Source organism: Lepidochelys kempii, chromosome 3 (genome assembly GCF_965140265.1).
Source record: "Lepidochelys kempii isolate rLepKem1 chromosome 3, rLepKem1.hap2, whole genome shotgun sequence".
Taxonomy (NCBI): domain Eukaryota; kingdom Metazoa; phylum Chordata; order Testudines; family Cheloniidae; genus Lepidochelys; species Lepidochelys kempii.
The window spans coordinates 72,865,038-72,891,667 of NC_133258.1; the positions used below are offsets into that span (position 1 = coordinate 72,865,038).

Consider the following 26,630-nt stretch of genomic DNA (forward strand, 5'->3'; position numbering starts at 1 on the left):
AATCCATTATGCAGAAAAATAGAAAAAGAAGTCAAATCCATTAACATGGTAGACTAGCACAAGACTGACATAAAAGACAAAAAATGGGGTACACCTTATGTATCTGAGGCACCGGTGCCAGAACCGAGGGGGCCAAGAGGTCATGCCCCCCTCCACTTTTAACAAAAGAAACATAAGTGCAGAATTCATGTCCCCTGCAGAATTTTTCTGCACTTTAGAATTGTCCCTGCCCCCCCAAACTTCTACAAAGATTCCAGCACCCTCAGGGTATGGGAGGATAAAGAAAGAAGAAATATACATTGGGCTGCATCATAAGCAGAGCGGATAGTGAGAACATTTTAAGCCCAAACTACAATACTTAATGAAATCCTTGTCTTACTCCAAGACAAGCCAGGAAGTAGCAACAAAGGGTGTGACCTTGGTGTTCCATGAGGATCTGGCTGAATCACTGCAAACAAGAGGTGGCTAGCCCTGATGTTTGTTAAAATAATCTGTGACAGTGACCTAATACAAATCTTTGAAAGGGTCTGATAGTTTGTAGAGGTTGCATTTTTTTGCACACTGGGAAAAGCTTCAAAAAGAGAAGGAATAATGTCGAAGTCTGGAGACTCTGGAAACCACCAAAATAAATAAACACATCAAATAGGTTCATGGGGACAATAAATGAAAAAAGTGTGTGAATAATATGCCTAGATTGAACCTAACTTCAAAAAGAGTTAATATGTTGGTCCAGATAGCTTTTTCCTGCTTCTAATTGCAAGGCTTCCTTATGTAGCTCAAAACCATAGCTGCCACTGTTATTTAGTTAGATTAATATGATATATAAAAGTATGCATTCAGGGCTGTAAGTCTCTATATTATATTATATTAAAATTCAGTCATGTTAGAGTGATGTATCTGCATCTTGTCCTCCTAAAGGCATTCTTGATTTGTGACCATTGAATCTTATAAACAGATTTTGTTTTGTCATGCCTGCTTTCTTCAGTACATTTGCATTTTAATTTACTACACCTCTCACACACATCTATTTTGCTTCTCATGGCCAACACTGATGCAAAGGTGTCACCCAATAATATGCAAGTCTTTTTTTTTCTTCTTTCTGTTTTGTTTTTCTGAATGTTCAAATTAACACTCATCCTATGAAGTGAGCTGTAGCTCACGAAAGCTTATGCTCAAATAAATTGGTTAGTCTCTAAGGTGCCACAAGTCCTCCTTTTCAATTCTCCTTGAGCTTGGTTAGTAAAGGTTGGATTTCTGTCTAGATTTCATTCTTTTTCTGTGTTACTGTTTTAAACTTCCTAATTACAGTGATTGTGCTAGTCACTAACTTTAAAACTACATAGCAGGCAAAGGTATCAGATGCTTAAATTGGTTTGTCACTATATTTATTCCCATGTTTGCTAGTCACTTCATTCTGATGTTAGACTTTTTATAATATTTTGACAAACTTTTTGGGGGCAGGAGGGGGGATCTACACATTTTCTGCTTTTTTACATGTTTTGTGTTTGCAACGGGACCATTTGCATGAGTGAGGCTTGGGCCCTTATCTTTGGTTGGTTTTTATGTATTATCAGTATGTATTTCTTTGTAGACTGTATGACCTACCATACAGACTCAGAGGCTTTAAGGCCAAAAGGGACCATGAGGATCATCTAGTCCAGGGATCAGCAGCCTTTGGCAAACGACCAGTCAGGGAAATCTGCTGGCGGGCCGGAACTATTTGTTTACCTGCAACGTCCACAGGTTCAGTCAATCGCAGCTCCCACTGGCCAATGGGGGCTGCGGGAAGCGGCGTGGGCCGTTAGCCTGACAGGCTGCTTGCCAAAGGTTGCCGATCCCTGATCTAGTCTGACCTTCTACACATCACAGACCACAGAACCTCACCCATCCACTCTAGTAGTAGGTCCATAGCCTCTGGCTGAGCTACTGAAGTTCTCAAATCCTAATTTAAAGAATTCAAGTTACAGTGAATCCACCATTTACTCTAGTTCAAGCCAGTAAATGACCCAGGCCCCACACTGTCGAGGAAGGTAAAAAAAACAAACCCCAGGTATCTGCCAATCTGACTGGGGGAGAAATTCCTTCCCAACCCCAAATATGGCCATCAGTTAGACCTTGAGCATGTGGTAAGACCCACCAGCCAGACACCTGAGAAAGAATCTCTGTAGTAACTCAAATCCCTCCTGATCTAGTGTCCCAATCCTTTGACATTGACAATATTTGCTAATATCAGTCATAGATGGGCCATATGCCATTGTACGCAACCTCATTATACCATCCCCTCCATAAACTTATCAAGCTCAAACTTGAAACAAGATAGGTTTTTGCTCCCACTACTCCCTTTGGATGTCTGTTTCAGTATTTCAGTCCTCTAATGGTTAGGAACCTTTGTCTAATTTCAAGCCTTCTTTATTGCCATTTGTTCTTGTGCCAACATTGGCCCTTAACTTAAATAACTCTTCTCCTTCCCTGATGTTTATCCCTCTGATGTATTTATAGAGGGTAATCACATCTCCCCTCAGCCTTCATTTGGTTAGGCTAAACAAGCCAAGTCCCTTAAGTCTCCTCTCATAAAACAGGTTCTCCATTCCTCTGATCATCCTAGTAGCCCTTTTCTACACCTGTTCTAGTTTGAGTTCATTATTCTTAAACATGGGAGGCCAGAATTGCACACAGAGCATTCACCAGTGTTTTGCATAATGGTAATAACACTTCCCTATTTCTACTGGAAATACCTGATGCATCCTAGGATTGCATTAGCCTTTTTCACAGGTGAATCACACTGGCGGCTCATAGTCATCCAGTATTCAACTAATACACCCATGTCTTTTTCCTCCCCTGTTACTTCTAACTGATATGTTCCCAGCTTATAGCAAAAATTCTTGTTGTTAGTCCCTAAATGCATTACCTTGCCGATTTCACTATTAAATCACATCCCTTTTCTATTACTCCAGTTTTCAAAGTCATCCAGATATTCTTGTCTGATATTCTAGTCCTCCTCCATAATGGAAATACCTCCCAACTTTGTGTCACCTGTAAATTTTAGTAACACACTCCAATTTTTTGTGCCAAGATTCACCATTGCCCAGCATCTCTCATAGTGCAGCGTGAGTGCAAAGCAAATACAAAACAATATCATTATGATTTGATGTCATTTCACACTCACTCTTCACTGACTCCACAGAGTGCAGGGCCATGGTGAATCCAGTCCATGGTATGGAGATTTCACAAGTAACAAAGACGACTTCCCAACCTATCTGTTTTATTGGTTTCCCCTTTCTTATTGACATCCATGTGATATGTTATTGCAGCACTCCTCATGCTAAATCAGGATTGAGGGGATTTCTTGTTCTCCCCAATGGCTGAAGAAAGAAATATACTCAGTCACTAAGAAGGGCTCTTCACTGCTTATCACTTTTTGTGTTTTGTTCTCAAGCAGTGAATATAAGCCAGGATATTCCTGTGAATGTTTGCTCTTCGGTCTGTCATGTTTTCTGTCAGGTCATAACTAATACCTTGTAAGGTGATTGACTGGGCTTGACCTTTTTACAGTCTTATCAGAGAACTTGTTTCTGTCTCTCTATGTACCTTTGTTTCCATTGTTTTGTTTTAGTTGGGCAGCAGAGGATTTCCTTGCTATTAAGAGAGACTGTGAAGCTTAATAAGGGTTAACTGCCCAAAGCATGTTCACTTTTTCCTTCTTCTCTGGATGAGTAGCGCACAGTACATAGCAGTCAATGATTATCCAATACACCATTATGTCTCGTCTAGCCAGTCTGTAGAGAATGCATTAGCTGCTGTTGGACTGTTGCTTTGCTTCTTCATTTTGTTGTACTGCAGGACTCCAGTTTGCTCATCAGGACCATGAAATACAAGGTTCACTCAGCTTGTTGGTGTTAATGCACTTTTCCTGACAAAATATATATAGTGCCCACAGTAATTCACAAACTGGGTGGCCTATTCCAGATGTGGGTACAAACATGCAAAGCATCAAGAAAGATTCAAGCAGAAGAGCTAAGACCCAGATCCTCAAAGGTATTAGCTGCCTAGCTCCTCGGGAGAGTTAGACACCTAAATACCTTTAAGCATCTGGGCTGAAAAGTCTGTCTAACTTGCATTCATACAGTTTAGGCTGACCAAAGTCTTCTGTGTTCTGACTGATACACTGAAGAAGAGGAGCTCACAGGAAATGTGGAAACAAGAAATGTCAGTTTTGACCTGTGGGTCTCACACTTTTTAGTACTGCGGTTCCCCTACAGATATTTTAAAATTGGGTGGCTCTCCACAACCCAATACTGTTTTTTCTACTGATCCAGATGAGACGTTCCCCTTTGGTGTTATCCAGACCAGTGATCTGCTACGTCACTCCAATCCTTGACTCTGGGAGCCAGCCATACCCTGCACTGCTCTGAGAACCCCCCACACCTGGGCTGTTCACACACAGCCTCTGGCATGTAAGCTGCTTCTTGGATTGTGCAACCGAATGACACGAGCCAATATCTCTGGTCCCAGACACAACCCTAGGAACCTCCGTCTTGCAGTGTCCAGTTATGTCCATGGGATGCTACAAGCTTATGAGTTTGTCAATTTAATAAAGAAATTAATATTTACCAGGCTTGTTATCCCAAGGGGAGCCTCTGACATGCTTCAAAGCAAATACACTGCTTCAGGTAGAATAAAGAAACAGATTTATTAACTACAAAGATAAATTTTAAATGATTATAAGTCAAAGCATAACAAGTCAGATTTGGTCAAATGAAATAAAAGCAAAACGCATTCTCAGCTGCTCTTAACACTTTCAATTCCCTTACAAACTTAGATGCTTCTTACCACAGACTGGTTGGTTGCTCTTCAGCCAGGCTCTCCCCTTTGATCAGCACTTCAGTCACTTGGAGTGGTGACTATAGATGTATCTGGAAGAGAGAGGAAAAGCATGGAAAATGTCTCTCCCTTTTATCATGTCCTTTCTTCCCTCTGGGCTTTCCCCCCCCTGCACCCCTCCCTTCATAGTCAGGTGAGCATTACCTCATCACAGTCCCAAACTGGCCAAAGGAAGTGGGGTGACTCACTCGAGAGTCCAACATATCCTTTTATTGCTGCTGAGGCCAGCGTCCTTTGTTCCTGTGAGGCTGGGCTGGGTTTTCTCACACCTGCCCTGATGAGGTGTGAACTGCCTCTCTGCTCTTGGAGAGTTTTTGCCTGGGCTTATTTTAAGCCATGAGGATACATTTTCAGCCTCATAACTACACACATGAAATTATAACTGTCATAAATATAAAGGGAAGGGTAAACCCCTTTGAAATCCCTCCTGGCCAGGGGAAAGCTCCTCTCACCTGTAAAGGGTTAAGAAGCTAAAGGTAACCTCGCTGGCACCTGACCAAAATGACCAATGAGGAGACAAGATACTTTCAAAAGCTGGGAGGAGGGAGAGAAACAAAGGGTCTGTGTCTGTCTGTATGCTGGTTTTCTGCCAGGGATAGACCAGGAATGGAGCCTTAGAACTTTTAGTAAGTAATCTAGCTAGGTATGTGTTAGATTATGATTTCTTTAAATGGCTGAGAAAAGAATTGTGCTGAATAGAATAACTATTTCTGTCTGTGTATCTTTTTTGTAACTTAAGGTTTTGCCTAGAGGGGTTCTCTATGTTTTTGAATCTAATTACCCTGTAAGATATCTACCATCCTGATTTTACAGGGGGGATTTCTTTATTTCTATTTACTTCTATTTTTTATTAAAAGTCTTCTTGTAAAACACTGAATGCTTTTTCATTGTTCTCAGATCCAAGGGTTTGGGTCTGTGGTCACCTATGCAAATTGGTGAGGCTTTTTATCCAACATTTCCCAGGAAAGGGGGGGTGCAAGTGTTGGGAGGATTGTTCATTGTTCTTAAGATCCAAGGGTCTGGGTCTGTAGTCACCTAAGCAAATTGGTGAGGCTTTTTACCAAACCTTGTCCAGGAAGTGGGGTGCAAGGTTTTGGGAAGTATTTTGGGGGGAAGGACGCGTCCAAACAGCTCTTCCCCAGTAACCAGTATTAGTTTGGTGGTGGTAGCGGCCAGTCCAAGGATAATGGGTGTAATATTTTGTACCTTGGGGAAGTTTTGACCTAAGCTGGTAAAGATAAGCTTAGGAGGTTTTTCATGCAGGTCCCCACATCTGTACCCTAGAGTTCAGAGTGGGGGAGGAACCTTGACAATAACCTATAACATTACTATAATATTATTGTAACAACAATGCTTAGTGCATCATGAGCCTTCCAAAGACACCCGCCATAACAAACTTTGTATTGGATACAACGCAGTCATATTATAAGGATGAACATGGGGGTGCTGGGTGTTCCCCCAAGGTACAGAGCATCACACTCAGACACTAGATTGAAGAGGGACACTAGAGTTTGGATGGCTTTACAACTCTACTCAATTATATACAAAAACAATGAGGAGTCTGGTGGCATCTTAAAGACTAACAGATTTATTTGGGCATAAGCTTTTGGGAGTAAAAAGCCCACTTCTTCAGAGGCATGGAGTGAAAACCACAGATACAGGCATAAATATATATTGGCACATGAAGAGGACAAAGTTACCTTACAAGTGGAGAACCAATGTTGAAGGCCAATTTAGTCAGGGTGGATGTGGTCCACTCCCAATAATGTGCCAGTAATGCCCCTCTGCCATGAACATTGGCCAAACTGGATAGTCTCTACATAAAATGGTAAATGGACACAAATCAAACATCAGGAGAATACTTCAATCTCCCTGGACACTCAATAACAGATTTTAAAGTAGCCATTCTTCAACAAAAAACCTTCAAAAACGGACTTCAAACTGCAGAGCTACAATTCATTTGCAAACTTAACACCATCAATTTGGCCTTGAATAGGGCCTGGGAGTGGATGGCCCGCTACAAAAGCAATTTTCACACTCTTGGTATTCACACCTCCTCATCAATTATTTGGAGTGGACCACATCTACCCTGACTAAATTGGCCTTCAATGTTGGTTCTGCACTTTAAGGTACCCCCTTCTCTTCATGTGCCAATATATATTTATGCCTGTGTCTGTGATTTTCACTCCATGCATCTGAAGAAGTGGGTTTTTTACCCACGAAAGCTTATGCCCAAATAAATCTGTTAGTCTTTAAGATGCCACCGGACTCCTCGTTGTTTGGAAATGTGAATTGTAAATTCATCTCTTGCCAGGGTATGGTGTGAACTAATGAAGAAAGTTAGGGTTTTTAAAGAAGTGTTTATTTTGAGTATTGTTTTTGGCAAATAGAAAGAGGGCTTTTTAAATAATTATATTGCAGTGCAGTATACACTCAAATGGGCTTTATCAAAACATTTTCCATTTGATATAGAAAAAATCTTACCCCCTAAGGTATGTCATTATTTTTTTAATATAACAAAATATAATCGTGAAGAGGAGTTGAATATACCCTTTTTATCAATATTTTCTACTGGCTGATTCAAGGCTAGTTTCATTTAAAATCATTTAAAACTGAAAGGCACATATTTTGTAGAGGGAGAGAAGTGCTTCAAAAAAACGGAAGAAACTGCTTCAAAAATATCCCCTCACCTCTCTCCTTGGAGTGTGTTCAGCTTGAGTAGCAAGGAGTTACACTCATGTGAAAAGAACGTGAGATAAGAACGATCTTAAATAGAAGTTTTGTCTGAATAAGAACTATGGGTAGGATTAGCAGAATTCAATTTTTATTTTTTTTTATAATTTCAACGTATGATATTGATGTTTATATTTAAGCATTTTTTTCAATTTTTAGCTATTTAAATTTTCACAGTTGTGGGAAATTATGGGGAGATAGGAGAACATGACAGATCAGACAATAATTATTTAATGTCAGTAGATGTTGATTTCAAAAAGTTAAAAAGATTTATAACTATTAAAACACATTGTCAACATCACATCTCAAAATATACGAAATAAATATCCTTTAATTAAACTGTAATAAGTTGTCAAGCAGTATTTTTCTTACTTTGCATATCTATACATTTCTATTTTTATCAGTGAAAATATTTTTCACGAGTTTCTGTATGTACAATGAAATGGATGTTTACCAACATTTACTGATTAAAAATCTAATCCTTACAAGCCTAACAATTGGCAGTGTTAAAAAAAAAATACAACAGTACTTCAAGGTTGCAGGTCAATGTATGGATATGGTATATACTGTATACATATCTGCAATGTGCATGAAAGTGAAATTGGCCATGCAAGTTACGTGAAGGTGCTGAGATCCTTTATGGTGGAATGGATGTGTGGCTCCAAAACAAATATTATTCAAACTCACCTAAACTGTCTTTAGAGAGACCAGGTGGGGGAGGTAATATCTTTTATTGGACCAACTTCTGTTGGCGAGAGGTGGTGAGGAAAGAGAAAAAGTGGATTATGGTGGATTATAAACAAGTGTAGTGAGGCAGGCAGCAGAGTAGGTGAGGAGATCAAAGGAAATGACTGAAAGGATGATGGAGGTGTCAGCTGGCTGGAAGATGAAGGCTTCCCCTCTGGTCCTGTTGCTGATAGGGGTGGCTGATGCAGTGTTGTGGGGGAAGGGAGGGGAGAGGAGTGCAAGCTTCTTGGGTCTGATGCCCCAAACTACTATCATCCAGGCAGGCATGGGAGTGGCTAGCAGGCCTGGTCCTCACCATGGCTGCTGCTATAGTTGTAGGTGGTGGAATGCTTTCCATTCTCATGTCCTCTAGTGGACCAAATGGTAGCTGGAACAGAAGCAGCCTGCAGCCATCAGAGGTACTGGAGACCTATTTAGAACTAGCACCCCCAGTGCCTCAGAACTTTAAAACTGAATTAATTTAAAAATTCTTATCTTCTTTTTGTATTTCTTTCCTCTTGGGAGTTAATTTCACTGTAGTTTATAGAGCCTTTCTAGTAAATATCACTCTCAGGTTGTCATGTATTAACACAGAACCACAATCTGGACGCTGCAGGGATTTTTTTTTTTTTTAAATCAAAACTGTTTCCACTGAATTTTTAAAGATAATTGTAATGGAAACATTTCTATTGTTCTGGTTTTGTAAATCTTGTTATTCCAAAATCTAAATTATATACCAAACAGGAGCACCCCATTTAAGCAATTACCATTCCATGGGAGTGGCAATGTAATATCTCAATACCTTGAATGGTCCCTTAGAATATGTGCTAACTACTTATGCTGAACAAGCTGATTCACCTTGCATTTGTCTGTGAGGCTCAGAGTACCTTTTCCAGACGTGAAGAAAAGCCCTGATGACTGGTAGCTTGTCTCTCTCACCAACAGAAGTTGGTCCAATAAAAAATATTACTTCACCCACCTTGTCTCTCCAGTAGAAGAATAGTCTAGCTAGAAAAATGATACAATCAACTCATCAGCTGTGCAAAACTGTCTTACGTACTCACACCAAATGACATTTTAAAATATCTTTCCATAAGTCTGGGAGATTACTATATTTTACTCTGTTTTTGAAATCTTTGAGATCCTATTAGAGCTTTCCTGTTCACTTTTACTATTCAGTTCATTATAATAGGCTGCTTCAAGAGAGGCTGAAATGTAATTTCTTTCATTTTAATTTTATCAGCAAATAAAGGTAATCTATCTAAAAATATATTTGTCAGGCACACACATTTCATTTGTTATGCGCTTAATGTAGAATTCCAGTCAAGTAACAGTATCTGTTGATCACAGATTACACCAGGAATCCTAAATAATCTTCTACTTTCTGTTAAAATGTTTATGGACAGTGAATAAATGCTCACTCTGTATATTCAAACAAAGCCCATTACCACAGGAATGTTTCCTGTAAACTGTGAAACCTTTTCAAAATGAACTGTAGGATACCAGAAAAACCAGATTTTCCCGTCAGTACAGGATTCTTGGAAGCCTGGAAGATAATTTCTGTACTTAGTTACTCCACTAGCAATTCAAAGTAACTCAATTTTTAGAAATGCTCATTATCTGATTTGTAAATATTTTTTCTCCTTTTTTAGTGAAGCTGGTAATTGATACAGGTATCACATTGACACCACTGGAAGTAACAGACCTATGTGTGTCCACAGAACAGAAACAACATAGGCAACAGACCTATGGGTTCCTCAGGCACCCTAGCTGACCTGAATCCTGTTCTGTAATATAGATGTGACAGGTTATTTCTGTCTCCTGGGTACATACACCAATTATTGGCATTATCAGTAAGCCTCCAAACAGGACTCGAGCACTGTGAATTATTCAGTTGCTTTTGGTCATGTGAAAGTTTATCTGTTAGAACTGATTACACCAACTCCCTACACAGAGGATCTCAAGCATTCATCAAATGGTAAAACTTTTAGTCACTGGTGACCTGAGGCTGGATTACAAAACATTAGTAACTTGAAACTAATCATTTTTTGTTCCAGTTATTTAAAGATGGATGGACATATCTGTGGAAACTGTGTACTAATAAGAGTGTGTGTTATCTGTCTATTTAGAGAGACATGGTGGGTGTGGTAATATCTTTTATTGGACCAACTTCTGTTGGTGAGTAAGACATGCTTTTGAACTAAACGGAGCTCTTCTTCAGGCCTGGGAAAGATACTCCAAGCATCACAGCTAAATGCAAGGTCGAACAGATTGTTGTAATAATAATGTGTGTCTGTTCACTTTCCTCATCCACTGCACTAAATGCCCAAATAACAGTTATATGAGTGAAACCAGACAATCACTATGATCTCCAATGAATTCACGCAGGAAAACGATAAAAGACAAGAACACCCTATCACCTGTGGGGGAACACTTTTCACAAAGCCATCACTCTAGATCTGACCTATCCATCCTCATCCTCAAAGGAAAACTGCACAACACTTTCAAAAGATGAGCCTGAGAGCTTAAATTCATAACACTGCTAGACACTAAAAATCATGGACTGAACAGAGACACTGGATTTAGGGTTTACAACAATCCCTAAACCACTAACCCACCCTTTTTTGTCCTCTGACTTCAGAGGTGTTAACGGGCCTCTCCACCTTGAATTGTCCCTTAGAATATTTGCTAACAACTTATGCTAAAACGATCTGTTCCACCTTGTGTTTAGCTCTGATGCTTGAAGTACCTTTCCCAGACCTAAAGAAGAGCTCTGTGTAGCTCAAAAATTTGTCTCTCTCACCAACAGAAGCTGGTCCAATTAAATATATTACTGAATTCACCTTGTTTATTGTTTATTAAGGACTGGAAGGAACCTCAAGAGGTCATCTAGTCCAGTCCATCTTAGTATTATCTAGAGTAGACCATCCCTGACAGGTGTTTGTCTAATCTGCTGTTAAAAATCTCCAATGATGGAGATTCCACAAGGTCCCTAGGCAATTTATTCCAGCGCTTAACCGCCCTGACAGAAAGTTTTTCCTGATGTCCAACCTAAACCACCCTTGCTGCAATGTAAGCCCATTGCTGCTTGTCCTATCCTCAGCGGTTTTAAGAACAATTTTTCCTCCCTCCTCCTTCATAGAAACATAGAATCATAGAATATTAGGGTTGGAAGGGACCTCAGGAGGTCATCTAGTCCAACCCCCTGCTCAAAGCAGGACCAATCCCCAATTTTTGCCCCAGATCCCAAATGGCCCCCTCAAGGATTGAACTCACAACCCTGGGTTTAGTAGGCCAATGCTCAAACCACTGAGCTATTCCTCCCTCCTTGTAACAACCTTTTATGTACTTGAAAACTGTTATCACATCCCCTCTCAGTCTTCTCTTCTCCAGACTAAACAAACCCATTTTTTTCAATCTTCCCTCATAGGTCATGTTTTCTAGACCTTTAATCATTTTTGTTGCTCTTCTCTGGACTTTCTCCAATTTGTCCACATCTTTCCTCAAATGTGGCACCCAAAACTGGACACAATACTCCAGTTGAGGCCTAATCAGCAGAAAGTAGAGTAGAAGAATTACTTCTCATGTCTTTCTTACATCACTCCTGCTAATACATGCCAGAATGATGTTCGCCTTTTTTGCAGCTGTGTTACAGAAGTTAAGCTGACTGGTCTGTAATTCCTCTGGTTGTCCTTATTTCCCTTTTTACTCTATATTTGCCCTTTTCCTGTCTTCTGGCATCTCTCCCATCTTTCATGACTTTCAAAGATAATTGCTAATGGCTCCATTATCTTCTCAGTCAGCTCCTTGAGTATTCTAGGATGCATTTCATCAGGCCCTGGTGACTTGAAAACATCTAACTTGTCTTAGGGCTAGTCTACACTGGCAACGCTAAAGCACTGCCGCGGCAGTGCTTTAACATGCCTTGTGTGGTCGCAGCACAGCACTGGGAAAGGGCTCTCCTAGTGCTCTGAAAAACCCACCTCAACGAGGGGCATAGCTCCCAGCACTGGGGCACTGTTTACACTGGTAATTCACACCGCTGAAACTTGATGCGCTTGGGAGGGGGGTATTTTTTCACACCCCTGAGTGAGAAAGTTTCAGTGCTGTTAATTGCCAGTGTAGACAAGTCCTAAGTAATTTTTAACTTTTTCTTTCCCTATTTTAGCCTCTGATCCTACCTCATTTTCACTGGAATTCGCTATGTTAGACATCCAATCACCACCAACCTTCTTGGTGAAAACCAAAACAAAAGTCATTAAGCACCTCAGCCATTTCCATGTTTTCTGTTATTGTTTTCCCCCCCTCATTGAGTAACGGGCCTACTCTGTCCTTGGTCTTCCTCTTGCTTCTAATTTATTTTTAAAATGTTTTCTTGATTCCCTTTATGTCTCTTACTAGTTTGATATCTTTTTGTGCCTTGGCCGTTCTAATTTTGTCCCTACATACTTGTGTTATTTGTTTATATTCATCCTTTGTAATTTGACCTAGTTTCCACTTTTTGTGGGACTGTCTTTTGATTTTTAGATCATTGAAGATCTCCTGGTTAAGCCAGGTTGCTCTCTTGCCATACTTCCTATATTTCCTACCCAGTGGGATAGTTTGCTCTTGTGCCCTTAATAATGTCTCTTTGAAAAACTGCCAACTGTCTTCAATTGTTTTTCCCCTTAGACTTGCTTCCCATGGGATCTTACCTACTGTGTTGCTCTGTACCTTGGGGGAACACCCAGCACCCCCATGTTCATCCTTGTAAAATGATTGTGTGGTATTCAATATGAAGTTTGTCATGTCGGGTGTCTTTGGAAGGCTCATGATGCACTGAGTATTGTTGTTACAATAATGTTACAGGTTATAATTTCATGTATGTAGCAAGGAGGTTGAAAATGTATCCTCATGGCTTAAAATAAGCCCAGGAAAAAACTCTCCAAGAGCAGAGAGGCAGTTCACACCTCATTAGGGCAGGTATGGGACAAACCCAGCCCAGCCTCACAGGAACAAAAGGATCTGCTAGACTCTGAGTGAGTCACTCCCCCTTCCTTTGGCCAGTTTAGGACTGTGATGAGGTAATGCTCACCTGACTCTGAAGGGGAGGGGGCAAAGCCAAGAGGGAAAAAAGAACATGATAAAAGGGAGAGACATTTGCCATGCTCTCTCTCTTCCACCTACATCTACAGACACCATCACACCAAGCGACTGAAGTGCTGATCAAAGGGGAGAGCCTGGCTGAAGAGCAACCAACCAGCCTGTGGTGAGAAGCATCCAAGTTTGTAAGGGCATTGAAAGTGTTAAGATCAGCTTAGAATGCGTTTTGCTTTTATTTCATATTACCAAATCCAACTTGTTATGCTTTGACTTATAATCACTTAAAAGTCATCTTTGTAGTTAATAAATCTGTTTGTTTATCCTACCTGAAGCAGTGCATTTGGTTTGAAGTGTGTCAGAGACTCCCCTTGGAATAACAAGCCTGGTATATATCAATTTCTTTGTTAAATTGACAAACTCATATAAGCTTCCAGCATCCAGCAGGCATAACTGGACACTGCAAGATGGAGGTTCCTAGGGTTGCGTCTGGGACCGGAGATATTGGCTAGTGTCATTCGGATACACAATCCAATGAGCAACTTACATGCCAGAGGCTGTGCATGAACAGCCCAGGAGTGGGAGTTCTCACAGCAGTGCAGGGTAAGGCTGGCTCCCAGAGTCAAGGATTAGAATGACCTAGCAGATCACCAATCCAGATAACACCAGAGAGGTACGTCACACTGACCAACTCCCTGAGTTTGCTTAAGTCTGTCTTCTTGAAATGCACTGTTTTTATTTTGCTGTTCTCCTTCCTACCATTCCTTAGAATCATGAACTCTATCATTTCACGATGACTTTCACCCAAGCTGCCTTCCACTTTCAAATTCTCAATGAGTTCCTCCCTATTTGTCAAAATCAAATCTACAACAGCTTCTCCCCTAGTAGCTTTCTCCAACTTCTGAAATAAAAAATTGTTTCCAATAATATCCTGGGACCAGCATGAGTACAAGAACACTGCATCTATTTGTGTACTTGCATAGCTCCCAGCACCACAGTATCTGCACCTGTGTTGTAGCACTGGGTTCCTGTATGCCATTATTTATTCCAGTATGAATTATAAAAATTGAGTTACAAATTCTTCTCAGCAGGGATAGTGTCTTCTTTATGTTTGTATAATGTGCTCCTCATCTGATTTAACTGAATACACGCTGCAACCCCGCACTGTGGTGGTAAATCTGCTGTAGGAGGGGCAAATTGCTGCAAGCCGATGATAACCCCAGCACTGCTACAAGGTCTCAGAGACACTTGAAGCAGGCCAACAGGAGATGAGCTGATTGAACCTCTTTCCTGAGCAGCCTCCTGGGTTCACCTGGGAGTGAATTTTGCCTCCAACACAGCCACTCTCACTAGTACAAAGGGTGCAAATTGCATGTGCAGATCCCCTCACATGCACCCAGCCAATTACACACAAACAGAGCAATTTCACCTCTATAAAACACTAAAATATAGTGGAATTAGTATAAACATATACTCCTATCTACCTATGTTTTGTTGTCTCTTGTCTCAGACTGTGAGCTCCTTGGGGCAGGGACTGTTTTTTGTTTTTGTTTTATGATTGTACAGCACTTAGCACAATAGGGCTCTGAGGCACTCGGGTAATATAAATAATTATAACATCCCTCCTCCGTCTTGGTGGAGTGATATTACAGATCCCTTTGATTCAAACACAATTCTGGAACAATATATAAGTTGTTATTCTAATGTACTTCTGTAAGGGGCTGTCAAGGCTGACTCCCCACTCTGTCACTCCAAGTGCAGAAAGTGGGGGCCCGCAAGGATTCTAAAAATTAATACTTACCACTCCAGGCTTGTATTAAACTCCCAAGGTTACAGCTTTTCTTTGACATTGGCTTAGTAAATGCTGCCACCACCCAAATGCAAAAAAAAAAACCCTTGGATCCAGGAAGGAACTCTTGGGAATTCCTCTCTGTGGGGTACACTCAAGCCCTTTCACCCCCCACCCCACCCCCCGCCTCCGGGAAAGAGCTGAGAAAGAAATTAAAGGAAATTAGCTGTTGCCACCAGCTAATCAAACAGCATATGCACAAACCTCTTAGGGTACCAAAAATTCAATCCTGTTCTTAAAAAAGGTAAATTTTATTAAAAACTAAAAAGAAGAAAATACATCCAGAACTTGGGTTTTTGCTAGATTTTAAAAGAGCAATTCCAAAAATCAAGCACCCAAAATAGCTTTCTTGGAAGTTCAGCTTAAAAGTTACAAGCAAACAAAAGCATCTGAGGTTAGCACAGAGGAGATCCACAAGCCAAAATAAAAAATAAACCTGATTGTATCTAACTAAACATTCCCTATCCAAATAATTTCTTCTAGGTATGGAAGATGAATTTTCATACCTGGTTCAAGCCTTACACAGCATTGCTGCTTTGTGTCTCCTTCTCCAGAGAACAACAGACAAAGGGAAAGTTTCTTTCCCAAATTTAAAAGTTCTAGACTTCTCATTGGCTCTTTTGGTCAGGTGCCCACTCCTTTTCTTTAACCTGTGGGCGTGTTAACCCTTTATGGGTAAAGCAAGCAGAGAACAGACACCAAGAGGGATTTTACAGCTAACTGGCTGGCTGGGTGTTCATAAACAGGGCTACTCCCAACCATTCATTTATCACCCACCCGCCACCCCAAATCACAGACAGTGCTGGCCAGCCTGGTTCAGGTTGAGTCCCCACCAGCTGGGATTTCTTCCTGGAGGTTTAGGAAACAGAGTTAATAGGATTCATGCATCTTTAATTTTACTAATAATTACATGAAGAACTAAACAGTACTTTTTACATTTCAAGGACTACATTGACTTAGAAGGCAGGGACATCTTTACCTGTCTGATTGTGTGAAACCTTCCCAGGAGAGTGAATCAGCCACTTTGTTAGAGGCTCCTGAAATGTGTTGTATTTCAAAATTAAAGTCTTGAAGACCTAAACTCCACCAAAGAAGTTTTTTGTTAGTCTCTTTGACTGTGTGAAGCCACTTCAGTGCATTCTGGTCAGCCTGCAGGTGGAAATGCCGTCCCCAAATGTATGTGCTTAGCTTCTGCAGAGCTTACACAACGGAGTAACATTCTTTTTCTGAGACTGACCAGTGGCTTTCCCTCTCAGAAAGTTTTTTGCTGAGAAACATGACAGGATGGAATTGTTGATCTGGTCCTTCCTGCATTAAAACTGCTCCTACATCACGCTCGGATGCATCTGTGGTTATAACGAACAGTTGGTTGAAGTCTGGGGCCCTCAGGACAGGGTCAGACATAAGGGCCGTCTTAAGCTGGTTAAAGGCTTTCTGACACTTCTCAGGTTTCAGAGTAGCAGCCGTGTTAGTCTGTATTCGCAAAAAGAAAAGGAGGACTTGTGGCACCTTAGAGACTCACCAGTTTATTTGAGCATAAGCTTTCGTGAGCTACAGCTCACTTCATCGGATGCATTCAGTACTCCACTGAATGCATCCGATGAAGTGAGCTGTAGCTCACAAAAGCTTATGCTCAAATAAATTTGTTAGTCTGTAAGGTGCCACAAGTCCTCCTTTTCTTTTTGACACTTCTCAGTCCACTGAACTGCAGTTGGTTGTTTTCTCCTGGTCAGGTCTGTCAGTGGGGTGGCAATTTGGCTGTAGTTTGGTACAAATCTTTGGTAATACCCGGCCAAGCCCATGAAGGATTGGACCTGCTTCTTTGACTTAGGGACAGGCCAATTTTGGATAGCATTTACCTTAGCCTGTAGGGGATTGATAGTACCTTGACCCATCTGGTGTCCAAGATACATTACCCTGTTTAGGCCTATTCGAAACTTTTTGGCCTTAACGGTTAATCCTGCATTCCTTATGTGCTGGAAGACAGCTTGGAGGTGTTCCAGGTGTTCTGCCCATGAATCTGAGAATATAGCCACATCGTTGAGGTAGGCGACTGCAAATTCCCCAAATCCAGCCAGAAGGTTATCTACCAATCTCTGGAAGGTGGCTGGTGCATTTCACAGTCTGAAAGGGAGCACATTAAATTCATACAACCCTACATGGGTGATGAAGGCTGACCTTTCCTTGGCTGGGTGTTCATAAACGGGGGCTACCCTCCCCTTCATTTATCACAGGGACTCGGAGACTAAGATGATAATCATGGTATAAGGACCTGAATAGAACAGATCGGAATAGAAATATGACAGTACTAAAAACCAGGGGTACGGAAAGGAAGATTCCTAACTTATAATAAATTCAAGAATCAGTATCCATGCTAGTATAGCACAGAATTTAATGTGTTTGCTTTATTTAAAAAAAAAGCTTTTAGAACATAAAATGTGTCTATCCTGTTTTCCATCATTTGTATATTTTAAAAATCAGTTTAAAACAGTTGTTTTTAAACAATTAACCATCCCTTTGTCATGTCTGTGTCCCAAACCTGGAAGCACTGTAAACCTGAACGTAAAATTGACCATAAACAAAAATGAAGCTGACTTCATAGATTTTTGTTGTCCAACTTGAGAAATGCCAAAAGTAAACAAAGAGCATCGATGGTGAAAACCTAAAGTGGATTTTAAAAATGCTTTTGTTTTTAATAATTGAAACTGTTATTAACAACATTTGGAAAACAAATTTATTTATAATGCATGATTCTTAAGTAATGCTGTTTTACCTCCCAAAATGTCATCAGATGCAACATATTTGGACAGATTTGCTTAACAGTCTCAGTCTGAGTCACTGCCTTTCCTTTTTTCCTGGAATTTTTTCAGAAGTTTAAGGCAGATTTGTTATCCAAGAATATATGTACAATATTTAAATATTGTAAGTGATCTTCAATTTTGCTGGATTTGATTCTCTCATAATTTAAGGATTGTTTGATGATGGCCATTTCCTTGAGCCTGCTCTGAGTTAAAAGGGTGAGGTATAAAAAAATAAAATAAAAAGGTTTTGTTTCCCATACATCAGGTCACCCTTTTGTCTCACTGAATTCTGTGCTCTGTTTCTCTTGCTCCCATCTGCCATTATGGCAATAATAGTCCCTCCATTGCACGCTGTACCTGCTGCATGTCGCATTGGGATTCAGTGGCATCTCTCATCTGAGTCACTATTCTTGTCCATGTCCAGCAGTTTAGGCAGTAGTTACCCGGTAAATTTTTTAGGATTTGTACCTTCTTCCCCTGCTGAGACTCCCAGTACTCTCCCTTTTTGCTCTCACATGATCTTTGGTTACCTTGGGATTTCCTTTCTAAAGGAGCTTTAATCACAAATGCAGTGGTTGCATTCAGTACCAGGAGTAACATTCTGATCCTATTAAAGTCCATGGCAGTTTTGCAATTGACTTCTATGAGACCAGGATTTCACCACCCAGATATTTTCTTATTTCACAGCAAGTTCCGCTTTTCTGTAACATTTTCTACTTTAGCCTCAAAAAAGGAAATGGATTTATTTTACATTGTCAAGATTAAGGAGGCATTGATTGAATCTTGATTACATCTTCCAGTTTCCATTACTGACTTATTGCCGTCAAGGAAGCCTGGACTGATGCACTTTCAGAGTGTTTTAGGACTGAAGTGTGTGTCCGTGATCTGAAGAATTCTGATCTGAATGGTTTCTGTTTTATTTTTAGGTCAAATTCACCTGAAGATAGATACTCTACCCTTCAAATACAACTGTTTTGTTGTGACATTCAGTCACCAGTGTCCGAGATTAAAATTGAACATAATGCTTTAAATGCATTGTTTTGCACGACTGAAAATTTAAACAGGTAAAAATAAAAAAGCTTAAAAATACACAGATATTATCTATCAACATTATTTTTAAAAAAATCAGATTCTGCCAAGTCTACTGCTACAGTAGGAATGAGTGAGAGCTCTTCAATTTCCCCACCCTCCACACTCCCTTCTTAAATGCTTCCTACTTCCTCATAAGTACAGTGGGCTTGTACCAGAAACAAGAAAGGAATATATCCCTGAAGATGGGGGAAAGACTACTTAGCAAATTACAATTATAAGGTACTGTAAGTAATTCTACATAACCTATTAAGAAAACAGTTGAACAATATAAATTATTTACAGTTTTGTGGTACATTGAAAGTAACATACTTCTGGAACAATAAAAGTCCAATAACCAAAATGAAAATTGAATATTTGAATTTCACATCACTAATATCTCTTGGTTATCCCACATATCTGGAGGAAAAAAGACCAGTAACTAGAGAGAATTCTTTTCTGGGTGTCTGGCTGGTGAGTCTTGCCCACATGCTCAGGGTTTAGCTCATCGCCATATTTGGGGTCGGGAAGGAATTTTCCTCCAGGGCAGATTGGAAGAGGCCCTAGGGATTTTTCGCCTTCCTCTGCAGTATGGGGCATGGATCATTTGCTGGAGGATTCTCTGCACCTTGAAGTCTTTAAACCATGATCTGAGGACTTCAGTAGCTCAGACATAGGTTAGGGGTTTGTTACAGGAGTGTATGGGTGAGATTCTGTGGTCTGTGTTGTGTAGGAGGTCAGACTAGACGATCATAATGGTCCCTTCTGACCTTAAAGTCTATGATTCTATGAATAAGTTAGGAAATATTTAACCTTAAAAGGTAGTTTTCCATAGCAAGCATTTCGTGTCTATAGAAACTGACTATAATATCTGTTAATCTTCTGTGTGCAGTGCACTAACCATGGTATGTGTAGAAATGCTTCCATTTAATGAGATATTGACAGTTGTTCTTAGATATACCCGAATGTATGTTAGGCTGGATAATAAGTAGTCAGAATAAAAGGAAAATCAGAAAGAAAAGAAAATGAAACAAAATCACCCCTACTTTGTTTTACCTTCTAAGAGTACGTATGTGTGTATAACTAATATAGCATTTCTTTCAGACTATTTTAGATTATACTATCAGTACTTACCCATACCCGTAGATGAATGTTCTGCTTGTTTGTTGCAGAAAAGCTTCTTTTTTCCTATATAAAATTTCTACTTCTTGGTGATTTCCACTTCTTTTGTTAAGCTTTTATATTTCCCAACTTGTTATGCTGGAAATTCCTGCTCTTTTACTCTTCCTTTTGATATGCGCATTCCAAGAAATACCAGCCCTTGGGTGTCAACTGAGAGTTTTCTTTTTGAAGTATAGATTTTGGGTTGTTTTTTTCTTCTCCTAGTTTTACAGTATGTAGTAGAGATTTAAAGGATACTTGTTTTTGTTTGAAAATGTTCTAGTTTTCATTCTTGTTTATGTGTTTAGGTCATGTTTTTACCTTTTTGGTTAATTATGTTCTTGTACAATCATTGGACATTATTTTCCATTATAAACCATTCTGAATTTTCTTAGAGCTGTGAATAACTCTGTGGTAGAGTGCAAATGATTTTGCTCCTTCGGTTTCATCCCTGTGAGGAATTATACTTTGATTATTCTCTTGTAGTTTTTCCTTTTTTCTGGAAATTGATAAGACTTCGTTAATGCTTATTGAGTGACTTGTTAACATATGTTTGCCAAACCAAGATAAGGCATTTCCTTTTATGTTCCTGTTTTAAGATTCTTCTTATCAGGTAGCTATGCCCTTGTATTAATAATGTATTTGGCATTGCAACCCCATAAGTCACCTTGAAAAAACCTTGGTTCTCAATGGGGAAAAAAATTATGGCGTTTCTTTGGTTTTCCCCTTGTGTCTGGATTTCATCTTGTTGTGGTGGCCTAGCACTTACTAGTGTTTCATAATGTTTGTCATTTGCTTAGATTGCAATTTTATCACAAAGAAATTGAGAAATAATAATAAATAACAGTAGCAAAACTTTGCATTTATTCACTTTTCACTCAAAATTATGAGTAATCAACACAATTATTCCCCTTTACAGAAGGAAAAGGATATAGTGATGAAGTGACTTATATAGTGTCCAAGTTCATAAAGCCAGTCAGTGGCAGAGTCAGGAAAAGAACTGAGGTCACCTTGCTACCTGAACTCAACCCCTTAACCCCCAGCTACCTCTCTGTTCAGAATACTTAAGAATATTCATTTATTAGGTAGATAGACTTCTAAAACATGTCTGTCTATCCTTTCACACTATGAAGGGCACAAGGAGAAAGGGTGTGTACATTAAGAATATTAACAAATATTACAAAACAAAACAAAAAAGTCATGAACTCTATTCATTCCCTTTCATCGATCTGTATTAATAAATACATCCCCTTATGCCCTTAAAGCAGGGTGTTATTCACTCAAGCACCTCAGTTGATCTCAACAGCCTTTATCGAAAGGAGGAAGAGGTGTAGCTAGGTCTTATACCATTTAGGACTTTGTACATTTAAACCAGCACATTGAATCATCCCCCAAAACAAACTGGAGGCCCAGTACAGATCACAGCGCCACAAATGAAATGAGTTCCTTCAGGAAATGCTGCTAAGCAAGTAGGCAACTTGTATTCTGACTAGCACGGTACAGATGTAACCCACATGGACCACATTTAAATGAAAAGATCACAACCTTCTACCCAGTAACAGATTAAAAAAAAAAAAAGTATTGTTGGCCTCTCGTGTTACCTAGATATCCAGAAGCAAATTCTGATAGAATCCCAAAGTTGCAAAATTTCTGTCAGAAATGGCCGGAAAACTCCCTCAGTCAAGGAAACTGAAATAACCACAGTCAGTAATAGCTTTTCCCAACCTACAAGCATGATTTTCATCTTGTCTGGGTTGACTCTGAGCCAGCTAGGCCCTAGTCTCCGTTTGCACCGAATACGTTCTTCAGCTGGACTAACCAGATCAGAAGATGGAGAACTAGGCATTATCTATGTACTAAAGACATTGCATACTATGTTTCATCATAAACCACCTTAATGGCCACACCTTAAAAGGAGGCAAGACAGAATGGAATCCTGTGGATTTTCATATGAGAGAGCTGTCGAATCAGATGAGCAAAGGCCCAACATTACCCCCTAGGTTCACTTAGAAAGAAAGGACTCGAATGACTCCATCTGCCACTACTATGCAGAGATTAGGGCTGTGAGGATTTCAGGGATCCTGTTGGAGACTTCTCTGATTTTTTTCTTTGCTGCAGGGCTTCCTCAGGAGCCATGCTGCCACTGATAGATTCACACAAAGCTATGCATAGTATCTGTGGAAGGTAGCATTAACTCCCAATCAGAGTTTCAGTTGGAAAGCTACTGGAGCAGTAAGGGATGGTATCATGAAGAGTGGCTGCTCCTCTTTTCCACCTCCTTTCCACCTGCTCTTCAAACATAATTTATGTACTAACCCCCTGCCTCGGGTTTGGATTTATTAGCAAAGAAAACAATAATAAAGTAACATGGAAATTACCTCAGATCTTCTCCCCAGACTTGCCCCTGCCTAGGGTTTCTTCCTCAGAATGGTTCACCCTGCACTCTAGATCACCTCTCTCTGAGAGTCTTTCCCGCTTCCTTTATACCAAGTGAGGTATGAGTCCCCTGCCTTAGGGACTCAGCAGAACCCCTGTAGCATCTTCACAACAGAAATGCTACCTACTAACAGGATAAGGTGTTTTTCAGGCAAGTGGTGCCAGCATGTTACAAGTGCCAGATCCTGATACAGGAGCATAAATGGGTCAGCAGAAGAAGAGAAGATGGCATGGAGACCGCAGGAGCTCCTTTCTGCTCCCTCCAGGGCTGGTTTGCTGACTAAGGGTCCTTTCTGCTAATGTAAGCAGAGGGGAGGAGCATATGCTAGCCTGTGTCATTTATGGTACATAATAGGGAGTGCGGCAGAGTGGATTCAGTGAAATGGGCAGGCTTATGTCACAGCACAGTCGTGAGAATTAAAAAAAATCTGCCTTTTTAAAAGAAAAAAAATCTATTTGTCCCCAGGCCACAAGTGAGGCTATAGGACTTGGGATGAAAGATGTATGTTAAATGGACACCCATAATATTCATACAAGTAGTTTTTCTTATAACTGAACTGCAGACTTACACATGACTCTTTACCCTCACAATTCACCCAAAGGCATGTTGTATTAATAGATCTTTAAAACTCTTCCTGTCATGTGTTAATGCTGTATTTAAATATTTATTTTACAGGTGAAGTACTGAGAGCTTTCAAACTGGGTTAAGAGGCCTGAAGGTTTCTCAAATTCTTTCTACTCTTTTGAATATTTTTTTTTAAATGGGGTTTTTACACTCTGGTGTGGGCTTTCCATAGTAAACTTTGTGAAAGCAGCTCATAACAAAGTCTTAAAGTCACAGAAATATATAAAAGCCATGAAAATGTTTTGTTGTAACCAAACTGCTTTGCAGAATGAGACATTTACAGTGTGTATGTATATTTGGGATGCCTTCTGACCTCTTGGGTACCTGACTACTTCTCCATTTCTCCTGTCATGCAATCTCCCTTTCTCAATTTATTAAATAAATGTATTTTTACAAATGCCTTCAAGTTTTATGGCTACACTAAGTAGCAGAGGGACAAGCAACAAGCCACTCCACCTTGAATGGTTGCTCCATCTCCCCATCCTCCCATGGGGAACAGGACTCCAGAAAGGAGACAGGGAGGACGTGGGCCCATATGGTGCACCATGGGGAGCAATGAACTCCATAGTAATGGACAGAGTAGACTGCTCATCCCCTCATCTAAGCAGTAACACAGGAAAACTGGCATATCACAGGGGCACAATCTCTCTGGTATTCCTAGGGCACTGTAACTCTGCACTGCTGCCTACCCAGGTCTGTGGCACAAAAACCACAATTTAGCCTTCATGTGGCATCTCATCATCATGTGTTTTCACTTACTTAGGGATGATGTGAGTCTAGGGGTTAGAGCACGAGAATGTGAGCCAGTATTCCTGGATTCTTTTTCTAGCTGTACTTAATTGTAGGTATGGATGTTCATCCCATCTAGAAATCAGGCAGGGGCTGCATTTGCAATAATGTCTACCCTTCCCCCATGAGTAAGTTGTTGGGAAGTGCATGTCCCACAGCCCCTGACACATACTCATCAGCGCAGCCAGCTGAACACATGGTAGGGAGAATGTTATACCCAGAAAGGAGTGTAGTAAATTAATTATTCTTCACCCAGGAACAGGAGGGGAGTCCAGGAACTAACTGTGTCTGACTGTCTGCTTTCTCCTGGACTGAGCCTACAGTCTCAGCCTACACTCTCTATATTGAACCAAGTTAAAAGGCATACAGTTGGCAGAGCAAATTATACTGATGTAGTCACATGCATCTAAACCCCTAAACACTCCTTCAGTTTATTTAAATTAGCTTACAAAATGCAAAGGTGGTGTGCCACTGTTTGTCGTGTGTGTGTGGGTATTTCCTTTTTACTGAAAATTCTTTGGAAGTTCATGGGTAAATCCACACAGTTTTATGGCTTTTATATTGAAAATGCTATTAATTTTGATGTGTGATTGCTTTAATAGAACACTTGTACACAATTAACACCTCTTGTTTTTATTTTCAGAACAAATTATGACATCAACATCCAAAGGCATTTTTCGGCCATTTTTAATTATTTTCATTGTGCTGGGTTGTTTCATGGCATTTTTACTTATTTACATCAAACCAACAAACAGCTGGATCTCTGGTCCCATAGAATCAGCCAGCTCAGTTCTGAAAATGAAGAGCTTCTTTTCTACCAAAAGCAATTATTTTAATGAAACAACAATACTGATCTGGGTTTGGCCATTTGGACAGACATTTGATCTTGCATCTTGTCAAACAATGTTCAACATCCAGGGGTGCCATCTAACTATTGACCGCTCACTATATAACCGATCTCATGCCGTCCTTATTCACCACAGAGACATCAGCTGGGATCTCACTAATTTACCTCAGCAAGCTAGGCCGCCATTCCAGAAATGGATTTGGATGAACTTGGAGTCTCCAACTCACACTCCACAAAAGAGTGGCATTGAACACCTGTTCAACCTGACCCTGACTTATCGGCGTGATTCAGATATTCAAGTGCCTTATGGCTTCATGAAGGTTAGCACAAGCCCATTTGCATTTGAAGTGCCAAGCAAAGAGAAGTTGGTATGTTGGGTTGTAAGTAACTGGAACCCCGAGCATGCTCGAGTCAAGTATTATAATGAGCTAAGCAAATATACTGAAATCCATACCTATGGGCAAGCATTTGGAGACTATGTGAATGATAAAAACTTGATTCCAACTATCTCCACTTGTAAATTTTACCTGTCCTTTGAAAACTCAATCCACAAAGATTACATTACTGAAAAACTTTACAATGCTTTTCTGGCTGGATCTGTACCAGTTGTATTGGGCCCATCCAGAGAAAACTATGAGAATTATATTCCAGCAGATTCTTTCATTCATGTGGAAGATTTCCTCTCCCCAAGAGAGCTAGCAGAATATCTTCTAATGCTTGACAAAAATAATAAGCTGTATCTTAGCTACTTTAATTGGAGGAAAGACTTCTCAGTGCATCTTCCTCGGTTCTGGGAATCACATGCATGCCTTGCTTGTGACCATGTAAAGAGACATCAGGAGTACAAGTCCATTGGGAATTTAGAAAAATGGTTTTGGAATTGAACTTTTTACCTTTTTGTGCATTTTTTCAAAGAAACTGACATAATCTGTAGCCTAAGTGGAGGTGGGAAGGAAAAAAAAAATCTGTGTTTTATGTCAGTTTTTATCAGCTGTCCCCTCTTGGGGTATCTTATTTATGTTTGTCAGAGTTTTTAAAAGCTCAGCATCAGCAGTCATCAATACTCAGTTTTAAATTATACTGTATATAGCTAATTATGTGCACTGAAGAATAATTTATTGTTTACTTTAGTTTTTATTCAAGGGTTTTTTCACGTTTTCAGTCGATTATCTGTCCCAGTCTTACACAAGATGTAGTGATTTTTAACATTGTGTTTTTTACTTTAGATGAGCTATTTAACATGTGTGGAAAATGAAGACATCTTAAGATATCATAGAGAATTTTAATGAAATTGGTTTAGTTTGAAATGGTTTACTTTGAAATTTGTGTAACATTTCAAAAGACAATAATGTTTGTCATGGTTTAATTTCTGCTCTCTTAAATTCTAAGAACACTCTAGAATTGAATACACTGCATTACTTTAAGTGGTTCCTGTTTATAGGGTATATGGATTCAGAAAAAATGTATTATAAATAAGCTTTAAAAAGTTATCACAATATAAGAGAGCCTTTGGGCTTTAAACAGGAAAAAGGTATTCCCCTTGCAGTTAGTTCCATTACGATACCTTGGAAATATATGGATTTGCTCTCATCTCCATAAGATAGAGTACTGAGGAATTGAGAAAATTAAGCTCCC

General features: G+C 39.9%; 1 protein-coding gene across 1 annotated transcript in view; it reads left to right on the forward strand.

The window, feature by feature from the left end:
* Positions 1-26,045, forward strand: part of FUT9 (fucosyltransferase 9) — a 112,895-nt gene extending 86,850 nt beyond the window's left edge. The window contains exon 2 of the mRNA XM_073335150.1: positions 24,792-26,045. Within this exon, the coding sequence (XP_073191251.1) occupies positions 24,792-25,879 (1,088 nt within the window). The 3' untranslated portion in view covers positions 25,880-26,045. The remainder of the gene's footprint in view (positions 1-24,791) is intronic.
* Positions 26,046-26,630: the final 585 nt, after the last annotated feature.